This window comes from Ascaphus truei, chromosome 15 (genome assembly GCF_040206685.1).
Source record: "Ascaphus truei isolate aAscTru1 chromosome 15, aAscTru1.hap1, whole genome shotgun sequence".
Lineage (NCBI taxonomy): Eukaryota > Metazoa > Chordata > Amphibia > Anura > Ascaphidae > Ascaphus > Ascaphus truei.
In genome coordinates, this window is record NC_134497.1 from 8,950,916 (window position 1) to 8,978,168 (window position 27,253).

Genomic DNA, 27,253 nt, shown 5'->3' on the forward strand with positions numbered 1-27,253 from the left:
TGAATGTTGCACCACTTTAATTGGTAAAATGGACACTAAGGGTCACACAGCGGGGACATGCTTTTCCTCTTAAAGAACTTCCACTGGACTTTAATGATGAGCATCCAGTCGTTTATGTACAGGCTTTTACAAGCGGATGGGCTGACTTGCACCTCAAATGGGAGAAGGTGTAGCCTCTCTGAGGGGCGAGGCTTGTGTGCCAGGCACAGAGAGCCTACGATTCATTTGCTGGCCTTCTGGGCTTTCTGTGCAGACTTGGTGACCTTGCCGGCTCCTCCACTCTTCTTCTCTACATTCTTGATCACCCCCACGGCCACCGTCTGCCTCATGTCCCGCACGGCAAAGCGCCCTAAATGAAACAGAGAATGGGGGCAGGATAAATCAAAGCTCAGCTCCATAGACCTTCATTTGAATCCAGTGTCCATAAACTCCCAAGCTCATGGGATCCCACAAGGAATGATCGGTCCCCATATACTTTCATGGGATCCAACTCATCAAGAAATTAATTGTCCCCAAAACATTAATTGGATTCTGCTCTACAAGAAATTATTTGTCTCTATAAACTTTTATGGGATTCCTTCCACATGAAATGCTAAACTACAAGAAATTATGTGTTTGTCTACATGTTACTGGGATCCACCTCTGCATGAAAGTTATTGTCACTTTGTTTTCCAATAGTACATAGGGCTTAACAATTTTAATTATGAATGTTGCAAATACAGGAGCATAACATGCCAGACATACATGAGAGGAGAACCCTTGTCCTGAAAAGGTTATCATGTAAAAAGTTTAGTTGGAGATAAGAAGGGACATATAGATTACGGACATGTGGTGTGTCATTGTCCCCTCCACTAAAGACTGAGCTCCGTACCGAGAGGTGGGTACTGGGAGAAACTCTCCACACACATGGGCTTCCCAGGAATCATTTCCACAATGGCCGCATCTCCGGATTTCAAAGACTTGGGGTTGTCTTCCAGTTTCTTCCCGGAACGGCGATCGATCTTCTCCTTCAGCTCTGCGAACTTGCAGGCGATGTGAGCAGTGTGACAGTCAATGACGGGAGAGTAACCAGCACTGATCTGCCCTGGGTGGTTTAAGATGATCACCTAAAGATGAGGCATACAAAATGACCATCCTTAAATCTCTCTCTGAACAACAAATGTTAGTGTCCAAGCCAAACTAGTAGGGAAATGTTAGTGTCCAAGCCAAACTACTAGGGAAATGTTATTGTCTAAGCCAAACTACTAGGGAAATGTTAGTGTCCAAGCCAAACTACTAGGGAAATGTTATTGCCAAGCCCAACTACTAGGGAAATTTTAGTGTCCAAGCCAAACTACTAGGGAAATGTTAGTGTCAAAGCCAAACTACTAGGGAAATGTGAGTGTCAAAGCCCAACTATTAGGGAAATGTGAGTGTCTAAGCCAAACTACTAGGGAAATGTTATTGCCAAGCCCAACTACTAGGGAAATGTTAGTGTCTAAGCCAAACTACTAGGGAAATGTTAGTGTCCAAGCCCAACTACTAGGGAAATGTTATTGTTCAAGCCAAACTACTAGGGAAATGCTAGTGTCTAAGCCAAACTACTAGGGAAATGTTAGTGTCAAAGCCAAACTACTAGGGAAATGTTAGTGTCTAAGCCCAACTACTAGGGAAATGTTAGTGTCCAAACCCAACTACTAGGGAAATGTGAGTGTCTAAGCCCAACTACTAGGGAAATGTTAGTGTCTAAGCCCAACTACTAGGGAAATGTTAGTGTCTAAGCCAAACTACTAGGGAAATGTTAGTGTCTAAGCCCAACTACTAGGGAAATGTTAGTGTCAAAGCCCAACTATTAGGGAAATGTGAGTGTCAAAGCCCAACTACTAGGGAAATGTTAGTGTCTAAGCCCAACTACTAGGGAAATGTTAGTGTCTAAGCCCAACTACTAGGGAAATGTTAGTGTCAAGCCAAACTACTAGGGAAATGTTAGTGTTCAAGCCCAACTACTAGGGAAATGTTAGTGTCAAAGCCAAACTACTAGGGAAATGTTAGTGTCAAGCCAAACTACTAGGGAAATGTTAGTGTTCAAGCCCAACTACTAGGGAAATGTTAGTGTCTAAGCCAAACTACTACGGTAATGTTAGTGTCTAAGCCCAATTACTAGGGAAATGTTAGTGTCCAAGCCCAGCTATTAGGGAAATGTGAGTGTCCAAGCCCAACTACTAGAGAAATGCTAGCGTCTAAACCCAACTACTAGGGAAATGTTAGTGTCTAAGCCCAACTACTAGGGAAATGTTAGTGTCTAAGCCCAACTACTAGAGGAATGTTAGTGTCTAAGCCCAACTACTAGAGAAATGCTAGCGTCTAAACCCAACTACTAGGGAAATGTTAGTGTCAAAGCCCAACTACTAGGGAAATGTTAGTGTCCAAGCCCAACTACTAGAGAAATGCTAGCGTCTAAACCCAACTACTAGGGAAATGTTAGTGTCTAAGCCCAACTACTAGGGAAATGTTAGTGTCAAAGCCCAACTACTAGGGAAATGTTAGTGTCTATGCCCAACTACTAGGGAAATGTTAGTGTCTAAGCCCAACTACTAGCGAAATGTTAGTTTCCAAGCTCAACTACTAGGGAAATGCTAGTGTCCAAGCCCAACTACTAGGAAAATGCTAGCATCTAAACCCAACTACTAGGGAAATGTTAGTGTCTATGCCAAACTACTAGGGAAATGTGAGTGTCCAAGTCCAACTACTAGGGAAATGTTAGTGTCTATGCCCAACTACTAGGGAAATGTTAGTGTCTATGCCCAACTACTAGGGAAATGTTAGTGTCTAAGCCCAACTACTAGGGAAATGTTAGTGTCAAAGCCCAACTACTAGGGAAATGTTAGTGTCCAAGCCCAACTACCAGGGAAATGTGAGTGTCCAAGCCAAACTACTAGGGAAATGTGAGTGTCTAAGCCCAACTACCAGGGAAATGTTAGTGTCAAAGCCAAACTACTAGGGAAATGTTAGTGTCAAAGCCCAACTACTAGGAAAATGTTAGTGTCAAAGCCCAACTACTAGGGAAAAGTGAGTGTCCATGTATTGTATTGTATGTCTTTATTTATATAGCGCCATTAATGTACATAGCGCTTCACAGTAAGTAATACACGTGGTAATCAAATAAATAACAGATAATATAAATAACAGATCATGGGAATAAGTGCTTTAGACATAAAAGTAACATTTCGGAAGAGGAGTCCCTGCCCCGAGGAGCTTACAGTCTAATTAAGTCCAACTACTAGGGCAATGTTAGTGTCTAAGCCCAACTACTAAGAAAATGTTAGTGTCAAAGCCAAACTACTAGGGAAATGTTAGTGTCTAAGCCCAACTACTAGGGAAATGTTAGTGTCAAAGCCAAACTACTAGGGAAATGTTAGTGTTAAAGCCAAACTACTAGGGCAATGTTAGTGTCCAAGCCCAACTACTAGGGAAATGTTAGTGTCTAAGCCCAACTACTAAGAAAATGTTAGTGTCAAAGCCAAACTACTAGGGAAATGTTAGTGTCAAAGCCCAAACTACTAGGGAAATGTTAGTGTCCAAGCCAAACTACTAGGGAAATGTTAGTGTCTAAGCCCAACTACTAGGGAAATGTTAGTGTCAAAGCCAAACTACTAGGGAAATGTTAGTGTTAAAGCCAAACTACTAGGGAAATGTGAGTGTCCAAGCCAAACTACTAGGGAAATGTTAGTGTCTAAGCCCAACTATAAGGAAAATGTTAGTGTCAAAGCCAAACTACGAGGGAAATGTTAGTGTCCAAGCCAAACTAATAGGGAAATGTTAGTGTCTAATCCCAACTACTAGGGAAATGTTAGTGTCTAAGCCCAACTATTAGGGAAATGTTATTGTCCAAGCCCAACTACTAGGGAAATGTGAGTGTCTAAGCCCAACTACTAGGGAAATGTTATTGCCAAGCCCAACTACTAGGGAAATGTTAGTGTCCAAGCCCAACTACTAGGGAAATGTGAGTGTCTAAGCCCAACTACTAGGGAAATGTTATTGCCAAGCCCAACTATTAGGGAAATGTTAGTATCAAAGCCCAACTTCTAGGGAAAGGTTAGTGTCCAACTTCTTATATCTCATAATGTCACCTTGTGATGGGCAGATTTTGCATGCTATAAAGATCAAACCTGTCTGACTTTGTCCCCCTTTATTTAAAGACCCAGAATTGTTGTGTGATAGGCATTTCTTTCTATGTTACTGTGTTACCACACCAGGGAACAGATATACTGAACGAGCCATAGGTTTCCTCTCTCTGTGTCACTACCGTATGTAACTCTGTATGCCCCTTTTGTGGCCATGAATCCTACACGAGGAAGAATATGCCCATGCCTTTTTTGTACGGTGTCACCATGTGATTGATGGGACAGACTCAATGCACTTGACGTCCTTGTGTACCTTAATTTGCTACTGTCCCTTCCTAACCTGGGAGGTGAATTGGGCAGCTTCCTGGGGTGGGTCACACTTGCTGTCCCCACACACGTTGCCTCGGCGGATATCCTTGACTGAGACATTCTTGACATTGAATCCAACATTGTCCCCAGGCAGAGCCTCGCTCAGTGCCTCGTGGTGCATCTCCACTGACTTCACCTCAGTCGTTATGTTCACAGGGGCAAATGTCACCACCATCCCTGGTTTAAGGATGCCAGTCTCCACGCGACCCACAGGAACTGTGCCAATCCCTGCAGGAGCAGCGGGACAGAGAACAACAGAGGGGACATGAGAAAGAGACAGAGTAAGAGACTGAGATAAAAGGAAACTGAGAAAAAAGATAGACCAACAATGGGAGAAGGGTATTGGGACAACTAAGGGGAGGAGAGAGAAGAAAGATGGGCAACAGAAAAGCCAACAGTTAAAAGCAAGAATATGAACTCTCCTCATGCAAAAGCTCAGTGTGCCATCGCTTCAGCGACTGGTGCTAAAAAGTATTTGAATGCAATCTTCTGAGATAAGGCTGGTAGAATGCATCTGTGCCACGTCTTAGGGGTTATCCATGAAAACATTGATAGTGCCATTTGGGGCAGCATTGCAGTTTAATAAATAATCCCCTTAGTATCTTAGAATCTGGACAGAAAGTTTGTCAAAGTCACCTAACCCCATAGTAAGATAAATAGTAGCATTACATTGGAAAAAGACATATGTCCATTGAGTTTCACCTTTATTAAACTGGCTGGCAAAGTTCCATAATAGTGAAAGTGACAGAGGGACAAGGACAAGGCATAATATTAAATCGGTGACCCCTGTAATGTCCTCTGATACCCGGCCAGTAAGTTACACATGATTTAGAGCTCGGTACGTTGGTTGACTACAACCCTCGGGTTATGATGAAAACATTAGTCTCTCTTTCACATTTTTACAATAAGATACAATTGGTGTGTGGGAAACATCAACGTGTACCAACCTATGAGGCTTTTACTAATGGTTTCATGACATTTAATCTAAAGTAATGATTTTCTGTAGGAAACAAATGCCAAAGGAAAGTATTTTCCCTGACAAACAGTTAGTGCTTGTAGAGACGTATAACAAGAAATAACAAAACTAACACAATAAGGCGAATGCTGAATATTATGTGCTTAGGGAATGTACCCAACAAAAGACAAAGAAATACCCAAAGCTACATCCAATGTGACAAAATACATAGTTAAATACTTCAATATTAGTATTCTCATGAGTAAGGGTCATTTAGTTAAACCCTTTGGCCAAAGCGTTATAAGCCTGCAGCCATTGACATATATATATATATAAATATATATATAAATATATATATATATATATATATATATATATATATATATATATATATATATATATATATATATATATATAATGTGGTGGGTTGATGGTTCTGGGGTCAGAGCTTGCAGGGATTGTGTCCATAGGGAATGTACCGCCAACACATTACTTTTAAAGAGCCTAATGGTTTTATTGGAGATATTACAACCCCCCCCCCAAAACACATCACATCTCTACAGGAGAGGTGCACTGTAAGGGATCATGTATAAGACCCCAGTGGCCCCATGTTACCTCCAATTTTGTAGACGTCTTGCAGGGGGAGGCGCAGAGGTTTGTCCGTGGGACGGGTTGGGGGGAGGATGGTGTCCAGAGCCTCCAGCAGGGATACTCCATTAGCGTTTCCTTCCTTCCTCTCAACCTTCCATCCTTTGAACCAGGGCATCTAGAGGGAAAACAGCACAGTGAGGCCCAGGTGCACAGAAGGGTGCTAAGCTTTAGCACACATATACACACATTCAAATGAATAAGGGCATGGTGGGCTAAAGCAGGTGTCCTCAACTCCAGTCCTCAATACTCCCCAACAGGTCAGGTAGTACGGATATTCCAGCTTCAGCACAGGTCAAACCAATCAGTGGCACAGTCAATGACTGAGCCACTGATTGAGCCATCGCTGCTAAAGCTGGGATATCTTGAAAACTGACCTGTTTGGGGGGGGGGGGGGGGTCTTGAGGACTGGCGTTGAGCCCCCCTGTGCTAAAGCATCTTATTGTGGATCTGGGCCTGAGAGGCAGAGGTGGAGTGAAAGAAGGAAGTGAAGCAAAGAGAAGGAGAGGAGAGGGAAAGAGAATCATAGACAGAGAGAAAAGAAAGAGACAAGTAATGTATGTTTCTGGGTCCTTATCAGTGTGTATCTCACCCCAATAGAATTTAGCAAAAGTTGATCCCGATGGACTTGTCTTTTATTCAATCTAAACGACAATGGTAATATATGACTTTATTAGTCTGTTACTATGTATGTAATGGGGGGTATATCCAGAGCATGAAAGATGGGACACACTAAGAATATAATAACACCCAACGCAACGCTGTTAATGCCTTCATGTTGTTTTCTGGGACACAATGGCAATAACTTACAATCTCACGCGACAGATTTTTCCGTATATTACAGGTGTAATTTTTTTTGGTGCCTAATGGATGTTTTTTTTTATGCATTTTAATGGAGCAATACAAGCTGCAGAATAAAGAGCAGTAACGTGTCTAACAATGTAACTCGTGGACTCTGGAGAAAGAGGGACTTGCAGGAGTTACGATATCATCATCTCATTCTCTGCAGTAAATGTAAGAATAGAAAAAAAATAAAATGACCGAACCGCACCGTTAGAAATATATGAACTAGTGATTTCCCCCAAGGATGAGATAGATTTGAAGTTCCCTCACCCCTGTCTGTTCTACACAGACCAAATGTCCCATCAGAAAGCTCCTGATTGCATCACAAGGAACTAGGCCCTTATCAGTGGCATGCTAAGAACCTATTATAACATGTTCAGAGCAGCTTGAATTAAAGGCTGTGTTCGGCTGGCTGAAGTTCTCCCTTCCAGAGCTCTCTCTACCGCCAGGGAGCCTCTGCCATGTTATAACTGGGTTTATAGGATCTGATGACCAGGGAATGTGTCAAACCTGCCATAGTCATACTGATGTGTCAGGGTTACTGATTTCTAAAGGAGGAGAAAGTGATGGGGAGTAAGGAGGAGACACCCCACCCCACCACCAAATCCAGCCACATAATAATGCTAGTTTCATCTAATCTGCACTTGGAATCAAGCGCAATTATCTGATTCTTAAAGACAAACGTACCGTCAACTCACAGGGCACTCAGGATCTGACTGCACTAATAGGCTGTTATCTGTGAGATAACTTTTACCTAATAATAGCACACACAGTGATGTCTCAGTCACAACCAATCACAATCACATTGCCTTCAGGAAAAATCTCTTCATCAATCACATATCATCCAACGGCTTCTCTCATCCAATTCCAACCCACTATGTCCTAACTCTCTGCCAATCATTGCTCAATATCTTTAAACCAATCACAAACCACTCACTGATGTCTATCAACCAATCACATCATCCTATATGACATTGTCCAGATGTACAGTAGCTACCATCGTCCTCACATTTCCATCACCATTCACTGTAGAATGTAGATTCTGGTGGTGTCAACACAGGTCAAAGGCTCAAGTGCTTCAGCTGCCCTGCCACTAACGCTCCGTGTGCCATTGTGGAAAGTACTTTGTTCTTGTACTGCAGATACCAACATTATTGGTATGGACAATGTTACCTGGACTTGCATGCCCTGTTTCCAGAAATAGGTCTCCCACTGAAGCCTAGTGATAACCATTCTGGTCTTGTCTTCTTTCTGCCAACTCCCTGTGACTACCAAACCCTAGCCCAGTTGGCACTTACATTAGGTGATGGCTCCAACATGTTGTCTCCATGCCAGCCAGAGATGGGCACAAAGGGCACCGTTGCTGGGTTGTATCCGATCTTCTTGATGTAGGCGCTGACCTCCTTGACGATCTCATCATAGCGCTTCTCACTGTAGGGAGGCTCGGTGGAGTCCATCTTATTAATGCCCACAATGAGTTGTTTCACCCCCAGGGTGTAGGCCAGCAGCGCGTGCTCACGTGTCTGCCCATTCTTAGAGATGCCAGCTTCAAACTCACCCACACCTGCAGCCACTATCAACACCGCACAGTCTGCCTACGGGGAAAAGAGACAGTGTTGCATGAAACTTGTTCATTTTGTTTCTTAGAGTTGCTGCAGATCTAAGAAGGTCCAACATCTGAGAGTGAGACAGGGTTAAAATCCCGGTGTCAGCTCCTTGTGACCTTGGGCAAGTCACTTTATCTCCCTGTGCTTCAGGCACCAAAAGAAGGACCAGTGGCGTTTCTTAGGTCTGCCCTCCCTCACCTGCGAGGTACCGGTGATCATGTTCTTGATGAAGTCGCGATGTCCGGGGGCATCGATGATAGTGATGTAATATTTAGTCGTCTCAAACTTCCAGAGAGAGATATCGATAGTGATCCCACGCTCCCTCTCGGCCTTCAGCTTGTCCAGAACCCAGGCATACTTAAAGGAGCCCTTCCCCATCTGGAAGAAAGTATTACAGAGTATTGCCCGCTAACACCACATGTTCATGGGGCTCCTTTCCTGTTCCAATTAAGCCGTCCCTAATTAACATCTGGGTGGGAATTTGGCATCGATATAACAACTGCTGCATACTATACTCTAAATCGTGTGAAAATTTAACTTTAAGATTTCACATTAACCTTTTAAAATTTGTGCCATTTTAATAATATTTGAGATTTTCCAGTAGTAGCTCTTTAACGGTTTCTGTATTTGATTATATTACATAACACTTCAATTGTGTTTATAATACACATTAAAAAAAAACAAGCCCTTCAAAAACATAGCGTGTACCTTATATACGTTGAATACAGAATTTGAGATGCGGCTTGCTGGCCAGTCTGGGTAAAGGTGAATTTACTGCTGCATGTAACAAAATATCTATTTTCAAACAGATGTGCGCAGGAGTCTGTATATTAAGCCCCGGGAAGTGCATCTAAACTGGAAATGTATATCAAGCTTTATTTCTCTGCTTATTTAGTCCACGGCCCTAGTCTTACCTGCAGCACGCCTGCCTGACGAACTGGCGGCGCATGCACAGTTTAAAGCCGCGATCGGCGGTCTGTAGGGGAGCACGCGGGCCATGACGGGAGGGGACGCGGCCATGACGGGACATATCTGCCCTTCCAATGGTGCGCGCCGACCACGTGATCACGCATGGCCACTGGGGCCTGCCCCATGGAGGGCTGTGCTGTGGTGTGGCGCGCATGCCGTAACGCGCGCCACAGCGGCCACTGGGGACCCGGCCATACATGTCAAATGTAAGAACGTGATTAATTCTGCTTATTGCATCTGACGTGTTTATGTTACCAGGAGACGATTTGGACACTTCAGACCTAAGTTGAGATGGGTGCATAGTCCTTCCATGTGGCGGGGAGGAGGAGGCCGTGTGATACCTTTTATTGGAACAAACATGTAGTTGATATGTTACAAGTTTTTGAATTTTGAAACCTCCCAGGGTCGTTCATCCGGTCCAGCAGCAATATAGAGACAGAGGATATTATATACAGTTTGTATATACATATATATAAATGTGTGTATATACATATATGTAAATGTGTGTATATACATATATGTAAATGTGTGTATATACATATATGTAAATGTGTGTATATACATATATGTAAATGTGTGTATATACATATATGTAAATGTGTGTATATACATATATGTAAATGTGTGTATATACATATATGTAAATGTGTGTATATACATATATGTAAATGTGTGTATATACATATATGTAAATGTGTGTATATACATATATGTAAATGTGTGTATATACATATATGTAAATGTGTGTATATACATATATGTAAATGTGTGTATATACATATATGTAAATGTGTGTATATACATATATGTAAATGTGTGTATATACATATACACAGTTTTTTTCGTTTCCACAACTTAGGCTGAGTCCATGCTGCTGCAGACCGTGCAGAGGCATCCACACGCGGCTCAATCAAATGCCTTAAGGCATTGATTGCGCCCATACACCGCACGGGCGACAGCAGGAGGGGGCGCGCGTTGCGCGAGGAATCAGTCGAGACTGATTTCTTGGCGCGACCGCATGTCACGTGAGCGGTTTGCTCAATGAGGGCGAACCAGCTCCGTAACGTCACTGACACGCCCGTAGACACCCCCCCGACGGCGCGTCTAGCATGGCCGAAAAATGCACGTCACGGACGCGCACGCCTCCGCACGGGCTAAGGCAGTATGGCCCGGACCTTACTCTTGTGTCTCCTGATTGTCTGGGTCCCTATTACATTACAATAGCGTGGCCTCTTATACTGTCTCTGTTCATTTTCACACTAGCTGCCAGCATCCTTATCATCTCCCCGTAACCATCGTAACTAGATAGCGCTCTACAAAACTGTATATAATATCCTCTGTTTCTCTACTTCTGCCAGACCTGATGAAGGACCTGAGAGGTTGGGAAGCTTGTAACATATTGCTTATTTGTTGGTCCAATAAAAGGTATCGCACAACCTCCTCTGTTATTTTACCACCTCAGACTTACAGTAGCACATTTTTGGTGCAGAAAAATGACACTTTTAGAGGTGGGGGAGAGCCCAGGGCTGGCGGCGTCGGAGGGGGTCAGCTTACGGTTGGCCGATTGGCCCCTTTTCGCTAATGGGCTCACCCTTGACCCATGGGGTGCTTCCCCACTCGCTTAACAAACTGACCCCCCTTCCCCTGCATAACAGCCGGACGGAGCAGGGGGAGGTTGGCATTCAGGACTTCAGTCCTAGGAATTGCTGGTGCCTACCTGTCTACCTATCTGTCTGCCTACCTAGCTGCCTGCCTACCTGTCTGCCAGTCTGCCTATCTGCCTGTCTGTCTGCCTACCTACCTGTCTCTCTGTATACCTACCTGCCTGTCTGTGATATTGTCTGCATGTCTATCTTCCTATCTGTCTGCCTGCCTGCCTGCCTACCTACCTACCTATCTGCCTGCCTACCTGTTTGTCTGTCTGCCTGTCTGTCTGTCTACATACCTGCCTGCCTGCATGTCTGTCTGCCTATCTGTCTGTCTACCTACCTACCTGTCTGCCACTCCATAGGAAAGAAATTATGGAACGAGGAAAAGTCCAGAGAAGAGTCACCAAATTAATAAAGGGATGAAAATCTGATTTATAATGAGAGGCTTGCTAAATTAGATTTATTTACATTAGAAAAGAGGCATCTAAGAGGGGATATGAACTATATACAAATATATTCGGGGACAATACAAGGAGCTTTCAAAAGAACTATTCATCCCAAGGGCAGTACAAAGGATACAGGGTCATCCCTTAAGGTTGGAGGAAAGGAGATTTCACCAGCACAAAGGAAAGGGTTCTTTACAGTAAGGGCAGTTAAAGTGTGGAATTCATTACCCATGGAGACTGTGATGGCAGATACAATAGATATGTTCAAAAAAAGGTTGGACATCTTTTTAGAAAGGAAAGGTATACAAGGATATACCAAATAAGTAAACATGGGGAGGATGTTGATCCAGGGAGTAATCTGATGTCCAATTCTTGGAGTCAGGAAGGAATTTATTTTTCCCTGCATGAGATATCATTAGATAATATGTCACTGTTTTTTTTGTTTGCCTTCCTCTGGATCAATATACTGTACGTACGGATATAGGATAAAGTATCTGTCGTCTAAATTTAGCATAGGTTGAACTTGATGGACGTATGTCTATTTTCAACCTCCTCTACTATTTAACTATGTAACTATGTGTAAATATGTAACTATGTAACCATGGTAAATCCTAATATTTGCCCCTATGAATGTTATGCTATACTGTATATGTTTTATTTGTAGGGTGTTCATGTTAATCCCTTTGGTACCTAAAGTTATTAATTTGCAATACATTGGTAGCTTCAGGCAGCCAGATGGTTAAATCATTTTCCACTACAGGATTTTGTAAGAAACCCTATTACATAACCCTAATTACATCCCCCCCCCCCACATAACTGCATCGTTAGCACTGATTAAGAAAGATATCACTTATTTGTATGGCTAGCTGAGTTACCAGAGTTTTCAGGTACGCCAATGAGAATGAAAATCGGAAAAGCAATAATAAAGGAACAATCCTCAGTGAATGTGGCGGGAATTCCAGAAATGATCGCTGCGATCCCATTTCTCCAAACGCCAACATTTCAATGCAGCGATGTCGTCCTTTAGGGAAAGTGGGGCCATGTTTTCTAAGCGCTGCAATTCCATAAGACACCGTACAGTCCGTTAAATAAGCAGGTTGTAAGGCGCCTTCCTGTGCGGGACTAGCCTCGCTTAGTAAATCTGACCCAAAAGCTGAAGACCCTTTAACCCTTTAATGCCTGAGGGGTCTGCAATCAGGTTTCAAGGTAAACTACCAAACCACATTTGGAAAATGGTACAGAGGATGTTCCATGGCTGAGTGCTTTACATTGTTGCAACATAAACATAGTTTGTTAAGTGGGGGTTCCCTGTTAACATCTTCTGCTCCCCCTATGGCACTGAAGGGGTTATGGGAACATTGGCCGATGCCCACGTGCTGCTCCATCCTTCACAACTCCCCCACAGGTCTCCATTTCCCAGCGATGTGGCAGAGCGGAGGCACGTATGCCATCCGCCTTCATACACAGAAAATGGAGCCTGCCAGCTGAGTGCAGCTATAATTAAACCCAGCCAGAGGCGGTCCCCAGATCACCGGGAATCTCTCTGCTCCAGGAGATGCAGAAAACAATGATCTGGGTGGGGGTGGAGGGGGGGTCAACCTCTGGCTTTCAGAGCCCCCCCCCCCAAAGGCCAAAACAGCCTCAGTCCCACATAGAGTCAAATATGTCCTGTCTTCTCTTGTCTCTCACCCTGATCTAATACTTCTCTGGTCTCTCACCCTGATCTAATACTTCTCTGGTCTCTCATCCTGATCTAATACTTCTCTTGTCTCTCACCCTGATCTAATACTTCTCTGGTCTCTCACCCTGATCTAATACTTCTCTGGTCTCTCACCCTGATCTAATACTTCTCTTGTCTCTCACCCTGATCTAATACTTCTCTTGTCTCTCACCCTAATCTTATACTTCTCTTGTCTCTCACCCTAATCTAATACTTCTCTGGTCTCTCACCCTGATCTAATACTTCTCTGGTCTCTCACCCTAATCTAATACTTCTCTGGTCTGTCACTCTGATCTAATACTTATCTTGTCTCTCACCCTAATCTAATACTTCTCTGGTCTCTCACCCTGATCTAATACTTCTCTTGTCTCTCACCCTAATCTAATACTTCTCTGGTCTCTCATCCTGATCTAATACTTCTCTTGTCTCTCACCCTAATCTAATACTTCTCTGGTCTCTCACCCTGATCTAATACTTATCTTGTCTCTCACCCTAATCTTATACTTCTCTGGTCTCTCATCCTAATCTTATACTTCTTTGGTCTCTCACCCTAATCTTATACTTCTCTTGTCTCTCCCCCTAATCTTATAATTCTTTGGTCTCTCACCCAAATCTTATACTTCTCTGGTCTCTCACCCTAATCTTATACTTCTCTGGTCTCTCACCCTAATCTTATACTTCACTTTTCTCACCCTAATCTAATACGTCTCTTGTCTTTCACCCTAGTCTTATACTTCTTTTGTCTCTCACCCCAATCTAATATTTCTCTTGTCTCTCACCCATACCTCACCTTACTGTATTGCCCTAAAAAAACACTATTTGTGTTCACGTTTATCACTTCTAAATGATATTTGCGCTCGTTTTCCTCTGTTTGTGCCTACATTATCAAATCAAACAAATGTCCCTCAGTAGGATGTGATTATAGACAAGCCATCCCCAAATTCTGTGCATATTTTTGATACAATATTTTACAAAGGTATTTCTTGCTTCCTGTACTGATTCTTACTTTGCGTTTTCAATCTGATACAATTTTTAGACTTTATTACCAGTGTTGGTGGGTATGAATGTATTAGAAACTCTAAGGAAGAAGAAAAATAAAAGCTGACTATTGCTCAGAGAAATTGGCTTTCCTGTGTCCACATATACTGTTTGGGAGGGATTAATCCTTATATCCTTTCTCTGCCAGTGGGTATTATGATGCTCTTCTTAACCATACCCCTCTGGGACTGTGAATCGGTTCATGTTAACATTGGCAGTGCTGAAATGGACAGCGGAAAGAGAAACTTAGGCACATAGAGCTATCAATTAATATTCCTCATTGAAACAACAGAGATGGGACATGAGAATCTAAGAGGACAGCAGGATGAAAGATACAAATTTATTACATATGGCCTTAAATGGACTGACAATACAGTAACCTCTCAAATAATAAAATACATTAATGCATACAATAAAAGTTATAATAAAATGAAGGACCCCAGTAATGACTGATCTATAATTAGAACCTGAAAAATTGGGGAGAATCCTCACTAAATAGTGAGTAACTTCAAAGGGGGCGAAAACACATTGGAATGTTCCAAATTGGCTGGTACGTTAGAAATACACATAGGTTAACTCCTAATAAGGAGTTTGGAATGAAAGTGTCTCTCCTAAAAAGAAGTAAGTCCCAACAGTAAGAAGTAAGCCCCTTTTTTTCTCTCTCTGAAATAGATAGCAGCTCAATTGGCAGGGCAAGTAATGGGGGGTAATAAAAATAAGGCCTGGACACCACCGTCCCTCCCTTCCCCCCTGCTCCCCCCCCCCCTCACCGATTCTCACCTCAGCTGCTTCCTTTTCAAATTTCTCTATCGTCCTCTTGTCGATGCCCCCGCACTTGTAGATAAGGTGGCCAGTGGTGGTGGATTTGCCAGAGTCGACATGGCCGATGACCACAATGTTTATGTGTGTCTTCTCTTTCCCCATCCTCCTGGGGGGGGTGGGGGGGGGAGTGACACTGCTTTGAGGATGAGGATGTCTGTAGAAAAGTAAAGAGTGTACAATCATTCTAAAGGCTCCCCAATGCTCTAATTACCAGGAGAACCCATTCAGAAGATGACCATGCAAGGACAACATGGATGTGTGCTGTGGTACTCAGAATCATTACAAAGTTGCATTGAACAGAAGTTGTGGTATGTGATATATATTTTGGGAGGAAAGGGACAATTTGCCATGGCCATTTCGCAGCAGGGTTTAGATTTTTTTTTACGGTTTAGGTTTTTTAGGGTTTAGGGTCAGAGGTTATGATTAGGATTAGGTGTTAAAGTTAGGGGTTAAGGTTAGGATTGGGGGTTAAGGTTAAGAATATTAGGGTTAGGGATTAGCAATGAGGGTTTTTAGGGTTAGAGGATAAAGTTAAGATTAGGGGTTAGGGGTTAAAATTAGGATTAGGGGTTATGGTCCTTGGTTGCAGTTATAGGCATTACCTAAAATGGCTCGGAATCTCCCAGATTCTATAGGTCATCTGTGGCGGCGAAATGTCCTGGCGGCCAAACAGCCGCTGCAAAATACCCTATTGGGCCTTATTATGTGAAATGAGATGGCAAAGCACATTTTCTTCAGATTTCATCTGCGAGACAAGATGACAAAACCTTTTCCATGTGAAGTGCAGGTTTGTAGATAAAGATATCATGATACTTAGTATCATCTCGTACCGCGCTACTCCAATCACTGAGTATAACCACGTACGTTCTGAGGAGCAGGAGGTGGATACTTCCCCACTGCATGGACAGCTGCTTTATTAGGATGGATACTTCAGCACTAACTTCGTATTTCTGGAGTAAGGCCTGCAATGCAAAGCACCTTCAGGGAGGGGGTTCATCTCACTGATGCTCTATAACCTTGAGCTATGGGGAATGACATTGAAATGCTCCTCACTGCCATGTGTGTCCTAACAGGTTGGTGTCAATCGCTCTTTCCTATTAGGATGTCCTCCGTACTTGGCTCATATCGCCCCCTCCTTGGAGTTCTGCGGAGTAGACACTCATCCAAAATTCTCAATCTATGTAACCACTTCATAGAGAAATACTGTATCTGTTTTATAGGAGGACAACTCTTATGGGGCAACTCTATGTGTGTAAGAGAAGGATTCACCCTGATAAATAAGGGGAAGAGATCAATACTGTATGCAGTGCTGCATGGCATTTAGGGGGTCCAAAGCCAAAGAGGCAACTGAATGTGATGTATATAAAAACGAACAAAAAAGAAGCAAAGGAGCACAGCGTGAAAGCAGGAGAACTGGAGGCGAAATACTAAAAATCTAAATTTCTTATAGCATCTTGCCAGAACGAAGACAAAAATAGGATAACTGACGCGTTTCCCGCCATAGCTGGCGCTTTATCAAAGAGTATTTTCCACAGGTTAAAACCAACATTTTATAGGGATACATTCGGTGGAAGGAGCTGCCATCACCGTGTTCAATCTGCAGCACAAACAGAGAACCAACCACAAGGCTGGCACAGACAGGGAACCACAAGGCTGCCACTCCCCCGTCAAAGATCTCCCATCAAAGGTGTATAGAAATTAAAAGAACAAACATCATGGCATAAAGAAAGACATATATAAATAGTTTAACCAAATTCACAATAAGAAACGTAAATATGCATGGAGAGATATGAGATTCTCAAAACAGCATTATAGTGGTTGAAGGTAAATAGAACTCAACTTGAATTAAATTGGTGAAATGTGTTTGACATCAGATTCACACTTCCACTAGTAGATCAAGCTGAAGCACTGTATTAATGTAATCAATATAACCAAATGGAGGAAATAATTCATCATTCTATTTTATAGGGTATCCTGTTAAATCAGGGACCTTAGTCACTGACCAATCCCAGCAGCAAACAGCGATCGCTACATTGTAACGCAAATGGATAAATAGCAACAATGTAGCCATATGGGAGAGATCGTTATTAAAACTCATGAAAGTATATGGATCTAAACTTAACTTGAATTAATGAGATATGTTAACATAAATTCATATTCCACCAATAGATGAAACTGAAACACATTATTAGTATAATCCATTTAGAAAAATAGAGACAAGAACAAATTATTCTATTTACTGAAGTATCCGACTGAAGTCAGTGAACTATGTCAGGGTTGCGCAAACTAGGGGGTGCAAGACTTTGGGGGGGTGCAGCGTTTACAGAGGCCCCACGCTGAGAGCGCGAGGCCTCTGTAATTTACTTACCCGGCTTCAGTCCACGCGTCTCTATGGCAACGCAGCGTCATTTGATGCCCGTTGCCATGGAGACGCGGCATCAAATGACTGGACGGGTCACGTGGCATGACATCACGTGACCCCGCAGCGTAATTTGACGCTGCACGGGCCGCGACACCGGAGGAGAGCAGGCGGGTTTAGGGGGGGGGGCACAGCGCAGGAAGTTTGCACACCCCTGAACTAAGTCACTGACAAGTAGCCACCAACCATCGCTACCTTTTGATATTGAATAGTTAGTGGCAACAATGTAGCAACATGACAAAAAGTTATTCAAGCTCATAAATGAATATATATCTAACTCTTGTATATAGTATTATAAAAATTAAATGCATTAATGAAACATCTGAATTCATCTATTTGTTCAAGAGAAACACATTATGAAACAAATCTTTTGCCAATTAAAGAAATTTTGTGATGAATATTTACCAATTGAGGTAGACAATGTATATAACATAACCTTATATTTTAGTATATATTTAGAGATAATTCCAATATTATTTTATATATCATAAAGATGTCTGATTGAAATTGTACTCATAGCTATGTCACAAACATTGCCTTGCCAAATATAATGTAAATATCGTCAGATGGAAACTATAGCTCAAATATTATGATCCACTCTATGTTGAACCAAATAAAGAATCATAATTCAACACAGAAAAAAAAACTACGTGATTAGATCAGAGGATTAAGAATGAACGCACAGATATCACCAGCAAAATGTATCATATAAAATGTTTCAAATCCCATTTGGTATTTATACCACGGGGAGATATTGTGTCCAGCGTATGTATCCAATACATCTCACGTCTGTTTAGAAGTTTGAGTCTCTCTCCTCCGTGTATTGGGGTCATAACACACTCAATACCGACAAATTTGAATTTGGAAATATCACCCAAATGGCAGCTAGTGAAATGTCTCGAAACTGGTAAGATCAGATCCTGTTTTTTTATAGATTGGATATGTTCCATCATCCTCACTTTTAAAGTTCGGATGGTCCATCCTACGCAACCTCTTCCTCAACCCCATGTAATATAGTAAATTATATATGTAGAATTGCAGTTTATGAACGTTGATATTTTGTGGTGATATATTGTTCTCAAGTTTCAAAAATGTGGTTGGTGTTCCACAATTGTGACCAGGATCTCCAGTCTGTTTGATATCCGTGTGTAATTGCAGTACATTCCAATGTTAATAGAAAATTGTACGAATTCTGTTGCTTGTCGACTGTGTTGAGTTATGAATAAAGGTGCCTGTTTATTATAGTTTGGGGTCTCAATCTTGACCCTTTTTGTCTTTTGGATTTATGTGTTGTTTCTAATCTTGACGATTTGCTGATTTCGCATATTGATATGCATTGTTTATGTCCGTCTGTCTATAACCCCTAGAAATAAACCTTGAGGAGAGATCGAGCGATTGTTTATTAAAGGACTCTTCATTAGAGCATAGTCTCTACTATGTTCTTGGTTCATATCGTCTACTCCTTGGTTAGCACTGGAGTCCTGCGGAGTAAACACTCACCCAAAACTCTCAATCTATTTAACCACTTCATAGAGAAATATCTGTTTTTTAGGAGGACAACTCTTATGGGGCAACTGGTGTGTGTAAGAGAAGGATTCGCCCTGATTAATAAGGGGAAGAGATCAATACTGTATGCAGTGCTGCGTGGCATTTAGGGGGTCCAAAGCCAAAGAGGCAACTGAATGTGATGTATATACTGTAATGATGGCACCTCCCATGGCATTGCCCACCACCACATAATGTATTGAGGCACTGTAAGAGATGTGTGCAGAGGTATGCTAATAGAGACCGATTTGGGGGCTAACTTACTTCCCCAGTCCCTCTCTACAAGACTGGGAGGAGAAGCCCCTTACCAGCCTACACCCCAAAGTCTCAAGCAGTACCTTAAGCAGGGTGGCCCTTCAGGTCAGTGGTCTCCGGGTGTCTAGCTCTCAGCACAGCGTTGGTGCTCAAGACATTGTCTCTCTCCTGTGTCAGCACTGTTGTGTGCTAAGGAATCTATCTAGCAGTTTCTCACAGGAGGCTTTTTTTTTTTAGAGCTTTGATTAGCCAGGTGGAGCCTGGTTAATAGCCTGGTTGCAATTAACCAGCTCCCTGCTGGTTTCCTCAGGGTATTTAGAGTCAGTTTAAACAGGGATAAGTACCTGTTACAGGCACTGAAATAAAACTGCATATTCCCAAAACCTGCCCACTACCAGTCTATACGTTTATAATTCTCTGGCAACAGGTTACAGAGGAGCCAACATGGGGGAGGTTTTATACCATCAAAGAATGATCACAAATGATAGGGAATATATGGCCCTTTTTCTTGGCTAGCTGTTATCTAAACTCTTGACTACCAGAGCAGCTTAACATCCCAATGACATGGTAAATAAGGCAGCTTCATGGCCTCTACTTTCAAAAGGAGCTTCAAATCAGGATTGTATCTCATCATTCAGCTGTGCCACCTTATCTCAAAGCTCTCAGGTGGGCAAATGATATGAGGGTGACAGAGTGATGAGAGGTTAGATACCCCATACCCACCCTGAACCCACTGCTCAGCACTGATCTAGTATGATATTCCCTGGCATCTGTATATGGTATCTCTCCTTCCCCGTGTTTCAGATCACTTACTGGCCTCTCAATATACCAGAATTACACGTCAACTCTTTCAATGCAGCAAACATCCCCTCACACAGTTCCATGGCAATCAATGATTACAAGGGCAGGCTGGCAGCATATGGGTGGATGAGATGGGGCAGGGCTGAAAGCAGAGTGTCTGGCACACATAGGCATAAATAAGGGACCCACATGCCCACATATTGGGAGGGGGAACTAGTAAACTGTTTACTATTTTGCTAGCAATCAGTAGGTGTGTCAATAAGTTTGTCAGTCACTCATTTTGTCTCACAGGCTGTAAACTGGTGTGTATCTGTCTGTGTGTCAGCCTGTCAGTGTGTCCGTCCGTCTGAGCGTCTGCCTCTCTGTGTGCCCATTTGTATGTGTGTCCGTCTGTCTGTGTGCTTGTCTGTCTGTGATCCCGCCAGTCTGGGTGCCCATCTGTCTCTGTGCCCACCTGTCTGGGTTGTCTGCCTGTCTCTGTGACAATCTGTGTGTGTCCCAGTATGTTTAAGTGCCCATCTGTCTCTGTGCTTGCTTGTCTGTGTGCCCGTCTGTCTCTGTGCTTGCTTGTCTGTGTGCCGGTCTGTCTCTGTGCTTGCTTGTCTGTGTGCCCGTCTGTATCTGTGCTTGCTTGTCTGTGTGCCCATCTATCTGCCTGTCCCTCTATCAGAGTACCAGTCTCTCTGCATGCCTGTCAATGTGTCCCTTTATCTGAGTACCAGACTGTCTGTGACTGTTTATCAGTCACTGTAACTGGCTGACATTTTGTCTGTCTCTCGGTGTATAGCTGTGTATGCCAGACTGTCTCTTGGTGTATAGCTGTGTATGTCAGTCTGTCTCTCAGTGTATATCTGTGTATGTCTGTCTGTCTCTCGGTGTATAGCTGTGTATGTCAGTCTGTCTCTCGGTGTATAGCTGTGTATGTCAGTCAGTCTCTCAGTGTATAGCTGTGTTTGACAGTCTGGACCTCGGTGTATAGCTGTGAATGTCAGTCTGTCTCTCGGTGTACAGCTGTGTATGTTAATCTGTCTCTCAGTGTACAGCAGAGTATGTCAGTCTGTCTCTCGGTGTACAGCTGTGTATGTCAGTCTGTCTCTCGGTGTATTGGTGTGTATAACAGTCTGTCTCTCGGTGTACAGCTGTGTATGTCAGTCTGTCTCTCGGTGTATTGGTGTGTATGTCAGTCTGTCTCTCGTTGTACAGCTGTGTATGTCAGTCTGTCTCTCGGTGTCCAGCTGTGTATGTCAGTCTGTCTCTCAGTGTATAGCTGTGTATGTCAGTCTGTCTCTCGGTGTACAGCTGTGCATGTCAGTCAGTCTTGCGGTGCATTGCGGTGTATGTCAGTCTGACTCTCGGTGTATAGCTGTTTATGTCAGACTGTCTCTTGGTGTATAGCTGTGTATGTCAGTCAGTCTCTTGGTGCATAGCTGTGTGTGTCAGTTTGTCTCTCGGTATATAGCTTTGTATTTCAGCCTGTCTCTCGGTGAATGGCTGTGTATGTCAGTCTCGCGGTGTATAGCTGTTTATGTCAGTCTGACACATGGTGTATAGCTATGCATGACAGTCTGTATCTCGGTGTATAGCTGTATATGTCAGTCTGTCGCACGGTGTAGAGCTGTGTACAGTATGTCAGTCTGTCTATAGGTGTGCAGCTGTGTATGTCAGTCTGTCTCTCGGTGTATACTGTAGCTGTGTATGTCAGTCTGCATCTCGGTCTATAGCTGTGTATGTCAGTCTGTCGCACGGTGTAGAGCTGTGTACAGTATGTCAGTCTGTCTATAGGTGTGCAGCTGTGTATGTCAGTCTGTCTCTCGGTGTATACTGTAGCTGTGTATGTCAGTCTGTCTCTCGGTGTACAGCTGTGCATGTCAGTCTGTCTCGCTGTGTATGTCAGTCTGTCACTTGGTGTATAGCTGTGTATGTCAGTCTGTCTCTTGGTGTATAGCTGTGTATGTCAGTCTGTCTCTTGGTGTATAGCTGTGTATGTCAGTCTGTCTCTCAGTGTACAGCTGTGTATGTCAGTCTGTCTCTTGGTGTATAGCTGTGTATGTCAGTCTGTAACTTGGTGTATAGCTGTGTATGTCAGTCTGTCTCTTGGTGTATAGCTGTGTATGTCAGTCTGTCTCTTGGTGTATAGCTGTGTATTTCATTCTGTCTCTTGGTGTATAGCTGTGTATGTCAGTCTGTCTCGCTGTGTACAGCTGTGTATGTCAGTCTGTCTCGCTTTGTATAGCTGTGTATGTCAGTCTGTCTCGCTGTGTATAGCTGTGTATGTCAGTCTGTCTCGCTGTGTATAGCTGTGTATGTCATCTGTCTCGCTGTGTATAGCTGTGCATGTCAGTCTGTCACTTGGTGTATAGCTGTGTATGTCAGTCTGTCCCTTGGTGTATAGCTGTGTATGTCAGTCTGTCTCTTGGTGTATAGCTGTGTATGTCAGTCCGTCTCGCTGTGTATAGCTGTGTATGTCAGTCTGTCTCTCGGTGTATACTGTAGCTGTGTATGTCAGTCTGTCTCTTGGTGTATAGCTGTGTATGTCAGTCTGTCTCTCGGTGTACAGCTGTGTATGTCAGTCTGTCTCTCGGTGTACAGCTGTGCATGTCAGTCTGTCTCGCTGTGTATGTCAGTCTGTCACTTGGTGTATAGCTATGTATGTCAGTCTGTCTCTTGGTGTATAGCTGTGTATGTCAGTCTGTCTCTTGGTGTATAGCTGTGTATGTCAGTCTGTCTCTCGGTGTACAGCTGTGTATGTCAGTCTGTCTCTTGGTGTATAGCTGTGTATGTCAGTCTGCCTCGCTGTGTATAGCTGTGTATGTCAGCCTGTCTCGCTGTGTATAGCTGTGTATGTCAGTCTGCCTCGCTGTGTATAGCTGTGTATGTCAGTCTGTCTCGCTGTGTATAGCTGTGTATGTCAGCCTGTCTCGCTGTGTATAGCTGTGTATGTCAGTCTGCCTCGCTGTGTATAGCTGTGTATGTCAGTCTGCCTCGCTGTGTATAGCTGTGTATGTCAGTCTGTCTCGCTGTGTATAGCTGTGTATGTCAGTCTGTCTCGCTGTGTATAGCTGTGTATGTCAGTCTGTCTCGCTGTGTATAGCTGTGTATGTCAGCCTGTCTCGCTGTGTATAGCTGTGTATGTCAGCCTGTCTCGCTGTGTATAGCTGTGTATGTCAGCCTCCTCACCCTCCCCTCCGTTGCCATTCCAGCCTCTGACGGATTTCTCAATACGCCACAGATAGATCGGATACATGGTCCCTGTATCACAAACACAACAATCAGATGCTGCCTCTTCCCCAGCCCCTGCTGAAGTTTCTGCCCCCAGTGCTGGTAAACAAAATCATCTCCCCAGCTTTGCTTCTGCTCCAGTTTCCCCTCCCTGCCCCTGCATCTCCTGGTCAGGTTATGCCAAGACTGAGGGGGGATAACAGAAGGTAGGGGGTCAGCACGGAGCTGCAGGCAGAGGGTAGGGCATCTGCAGGCAGAGGGTAGCGGAGCTGAAGGCAGTCAGTGGGTAAGGGGGCTGATGGCAGAGGGTAGAGGATTAGCAGGGGGCTGCAAGAGGAGGGGATTAACACGGGGCGGCAGGCAGAGGGTAAGGGGGTCGATGGCAGAGGGTAGGGGTTTAGCAGGAGGCTGCAGGGGGAGGGGATTAACACAGGGCTCAGGGGGAGGGTAAGGGGCTGCAGCAACAGGGTTGGGGGAACTCTTACCTGTAGCTGAGCTGTCAGACAGCAGGGGCTGTCTGCTCCTGATCAGGCTGTTTTATTTCTCCGGGTGGGGGTCCACCTATTGACGGTCCCAGCGCAATGCAGTCACCGCTGCAGCACAGCAATGCGGTACCGGGATGAGAGAAGGAGGGAGGGGGGAGAGAGGAGGGGGAAAGTGAATGACTGAGAAAAAAAGGAGGGAGAGATAGGAAGAGAGGAAAATGAAATGAAGGAGGGGAGAGTGAAAGGATGGGGGGGAGGCAAAGAGGATGAGATAATGAGAGAGACAAAAAGAAGAGGAGGGATTGGTGAGATAAAGAAGAGATAAGAGAGATGGAGGGGGTGAGGAGAGAGGAGAGGGGAGAGAGGGAAGGGTTGGGAATAAGAATATTCACTGTATTGAGTCAGGACACACGATGCTATGGAAAAATAGAAAGATGAGTGGATGCAGGAGTGTGTGAGGATGGATACAGGGAAGGAGGAGGGGACAGTGAGCGTGGAGAGGGAGGAGAGGGAGAGGGAGAGGGAGGGAGAGGGAAAGAGGGGAGAAAGAGAGAGGGTGCAGAGAAAAGGAGAGGGAGTGAGAAAGGGGAAGATGGAGAGAGAAAGGGGAAGAGAGAGAAGGGGGTGGAGAGGGAGAGAGGGGGAGAGAGAGGGGGGAAATGGAGGGAGAGATATCTAATGATGGAAAACAAATGGATGCATACATAGTGAGGCACACAAAGTGATATAAACATACAGGGTATGGTCTCCCACCTCCAAAAGTGCTACAATAATTGGAAGAGCATTACAAAGCATCCAGCATGAGGGTCACAAGATATTGCTCAGCAGGGGGAGTCCCCAGGAGGAGACAAATATCTCATATCTGGGATCTCAAAGTGATGTATGTATGTGTGTATGTCTTTATTTATTTAGCGCCATTAATATACATAGCGCGTCACAGCAGTAATACACGTGACAATCATATAAATAACAAATAATACAAATAACAGATCATGGGAATAAGTGCTTTAGACATAAAAGTAACATTGTGGAAGAGGAGTCCCTGCCCCGAGGAGCTTACAATCTAATTGGTAGGGAGAAAGTACAGAGACAGTAGGAGGGCATTCTGGTAAGTGCGTCTGCAGGGGCCAAGCTTTACATATCAGGTGTATAGTATTAGCCACGGTGCTACTCATATGCTTCTTTAAACACGTGTGTCTTAAGGTGGGTCTTAAAGGTGGATATAGAGGGTGTGTAAAGTCCATGCACGTCACACATCTCCACTGGAATAGTACCGGAGATCAGAGCACAAACTGGACGTTGATTAACCCTCTGAAAGTTTATGGGAGGGGGGGGGAATGACAGTATGTGGGTGCAAAGGGTATCTTCCACTGGGAGACACCCACTGATAAATGGAGAGTAGGGGGATCTGTGGCATATTGAGGGGGGTCCTCGCAGTGAAGGGCCTGGAGATCTGCAAGAAGGAGCTGGACGTTCCTGTTATTAATATGGACACATGAATTGTCTTCTCTGCCCGGTGAAGCAGGGAATGAAATATACATCTGTGACATCAATTCCAAATTCCCATGTCTGCCAGCCTCCCACAGCCTAGGGGGGGGGGGGGGGGGGGGCTGGGAATAACAGGCATGGAGGGGACCACTCCCAAATGTGAAGCAGGAAGAAGGAGAAGCCTTAAATCACTGTCCTCTGAAGTGGGATACCTCTGTGCAAGACGCAGTGGCAGCAGTGCGAGGCTTTAACAAGCCCCTTTATTCCCCTTTTTCCCCATGGGTACAGATGATTGCATTAGATTGTTAGCTCCTCTGAGCACAGATACCCTGGCCCTTCCCTGTAAGACCCCCTGTGATGTGCCCAAAGTGAATCTAGGGTGCAGGACCACAGACAATGCAATGAATGATTAATAGCACAAGTCTGAGGAAGGAAGCTACTGTACATCTGTGCACATCTCAGCTAGGAACCGATGTTCCTCTCTACCCAAGCACTCTCTGGTCATATATCCAGATCAACATCCCACACTGGGCACTGAGGGGTTATATGGGGTAATAGGAGGTGTTATGGGAAGTGGTTATATGGGGCAATAGGAGGAGTTATGGGAAGTGGTTATATGGGGCAATAGGAGGAGTTATAGGGAGCGGTTTCTCTGGTCATATATCCAGATCAACATCCCACACTGGGCACGTCCATTTAAAACAGATGTTAAAAGAGACATTGCAATATGCGTTCCTTAACATTAATGCAACAGGAAGAGTTATATGGAGAGGTTATATGGAATAGGAGTTATAGGGAGCGGTTATATGGGGCAATAGGAGGAGTTATAGGGAGAGGTTATATGGGGCAATAGGAGGAGTTATAGGGAGAGGTTATATGGGGCAATAGGAGGAGTTATAGGGAGCGGTTATATGGGGTAATAGGAGGAGTTATAGGGGGAGGTTATATGGGGCAATGGGAGGAGTTATAGGGAGGGTGTGACAGGGTGAATTAATGTCACTAGCTATATGCCTGGCAGACGTATGTGTAGGTATGCAGTGCAGCAGTGACAAGGTTAATTTCCAGCTGGGAAGCTCCTGACAATTACAGTGGTCCCAGCTGCATAATCAAGGTGTTTTTAAAAAAAACCCAGGTTGTACACACATGGAAGCTAGCTGGTCAAGAGATAGCATACATATGGAGACAAAGTGATGCTCAAATGCCTGGTCCTATAGTAATTGAGTGCACCAAAGACAAGGGAGAACACGCTGGGTTTAACAATTGAGCAATAATCCTGTAACACTCTAAACCTTATGAGAGGCTCTTAAGAACCCTGAAGGTAGGGGGTGAGCAATTGACTACCCTCCCCTCCTCATTGGGTTAGCCTAAAGGTATGAGTACTCACATAAACCCCCAGCAGTCTTCCTTTTGCGTGCAGCTGTGTCCAAAGTCCAAACGATCCAAAAGAAGTATGTGCAGCGCACAACATGAGAGAGAGGCAGGTCTGACCAAAAAAAATATAGCTTTATTGGGAACACATAAAATCGAGGGTAGTGGCCTACATTCAAAGTACTTGTTTGATGAACTGTCTGTGTCCTGCATGCTGAAGAGAAGCTATTTTGTTTTTTTGTATGCTGAAAAGAAGCTACAGGCATACCCCGCATTAAGGTACGCAGTGGGACCGGAGCATGTATGTAAAGTGAAAATGTACTTAAAGTGAAGCACTACCTTTTTCCCACTTATCGATGCATGTACTGTACTGCAATCGTCATATACATGCATAACTGATGTAAATAATGCATTTGTAACAGGCTCTATAGTCTCCCCGCTTGCGCACAGCTTCGGTACAGGTAGGGAGCTGGTATTTGCTGTTCAGGACGTGCTGACAGGCGC

The 27,253-nt window shown here is 44.0% G+C and overlaps 1 protein-coding gene across 1 annotated transcript; it reads right to left on the reverse strand.

Annotated features, from left to right (window-relative positions):
• Window positions 1-26,862, reverse strand: EEF1A2 (eukaryotic translation elongation factor 1 alpha 2). The gene is made up of 9 exons (XM_075571507.1): window positions 26,766-26,862; window positions 23,894-24,001; window positions 15,128-15,323; window positions 8,724-8,903; window positions 8,217-8,513; window positions 6,043-6,193; window positions 4,444-4,700; window positions 872-1,106; window positions 1-349 (listed from the first exon to the last, which is right to left on the reverse strand). Exons 3-9 carry the CDS (start codon window positions 15,269-15,271, stop codon window positions 222-224), a joined length of 1,392 nt encoding a protein of 463 aa, XP_075427622.1. The 5' UTR covers window positions 15,272-15,323; window positions 23,894-24,001; window positions 26,766-26,862; the 3' UTR covers window positions 1-221.
• Window positions 26,863-27,253: the final 391 nt, after the last annotated feature.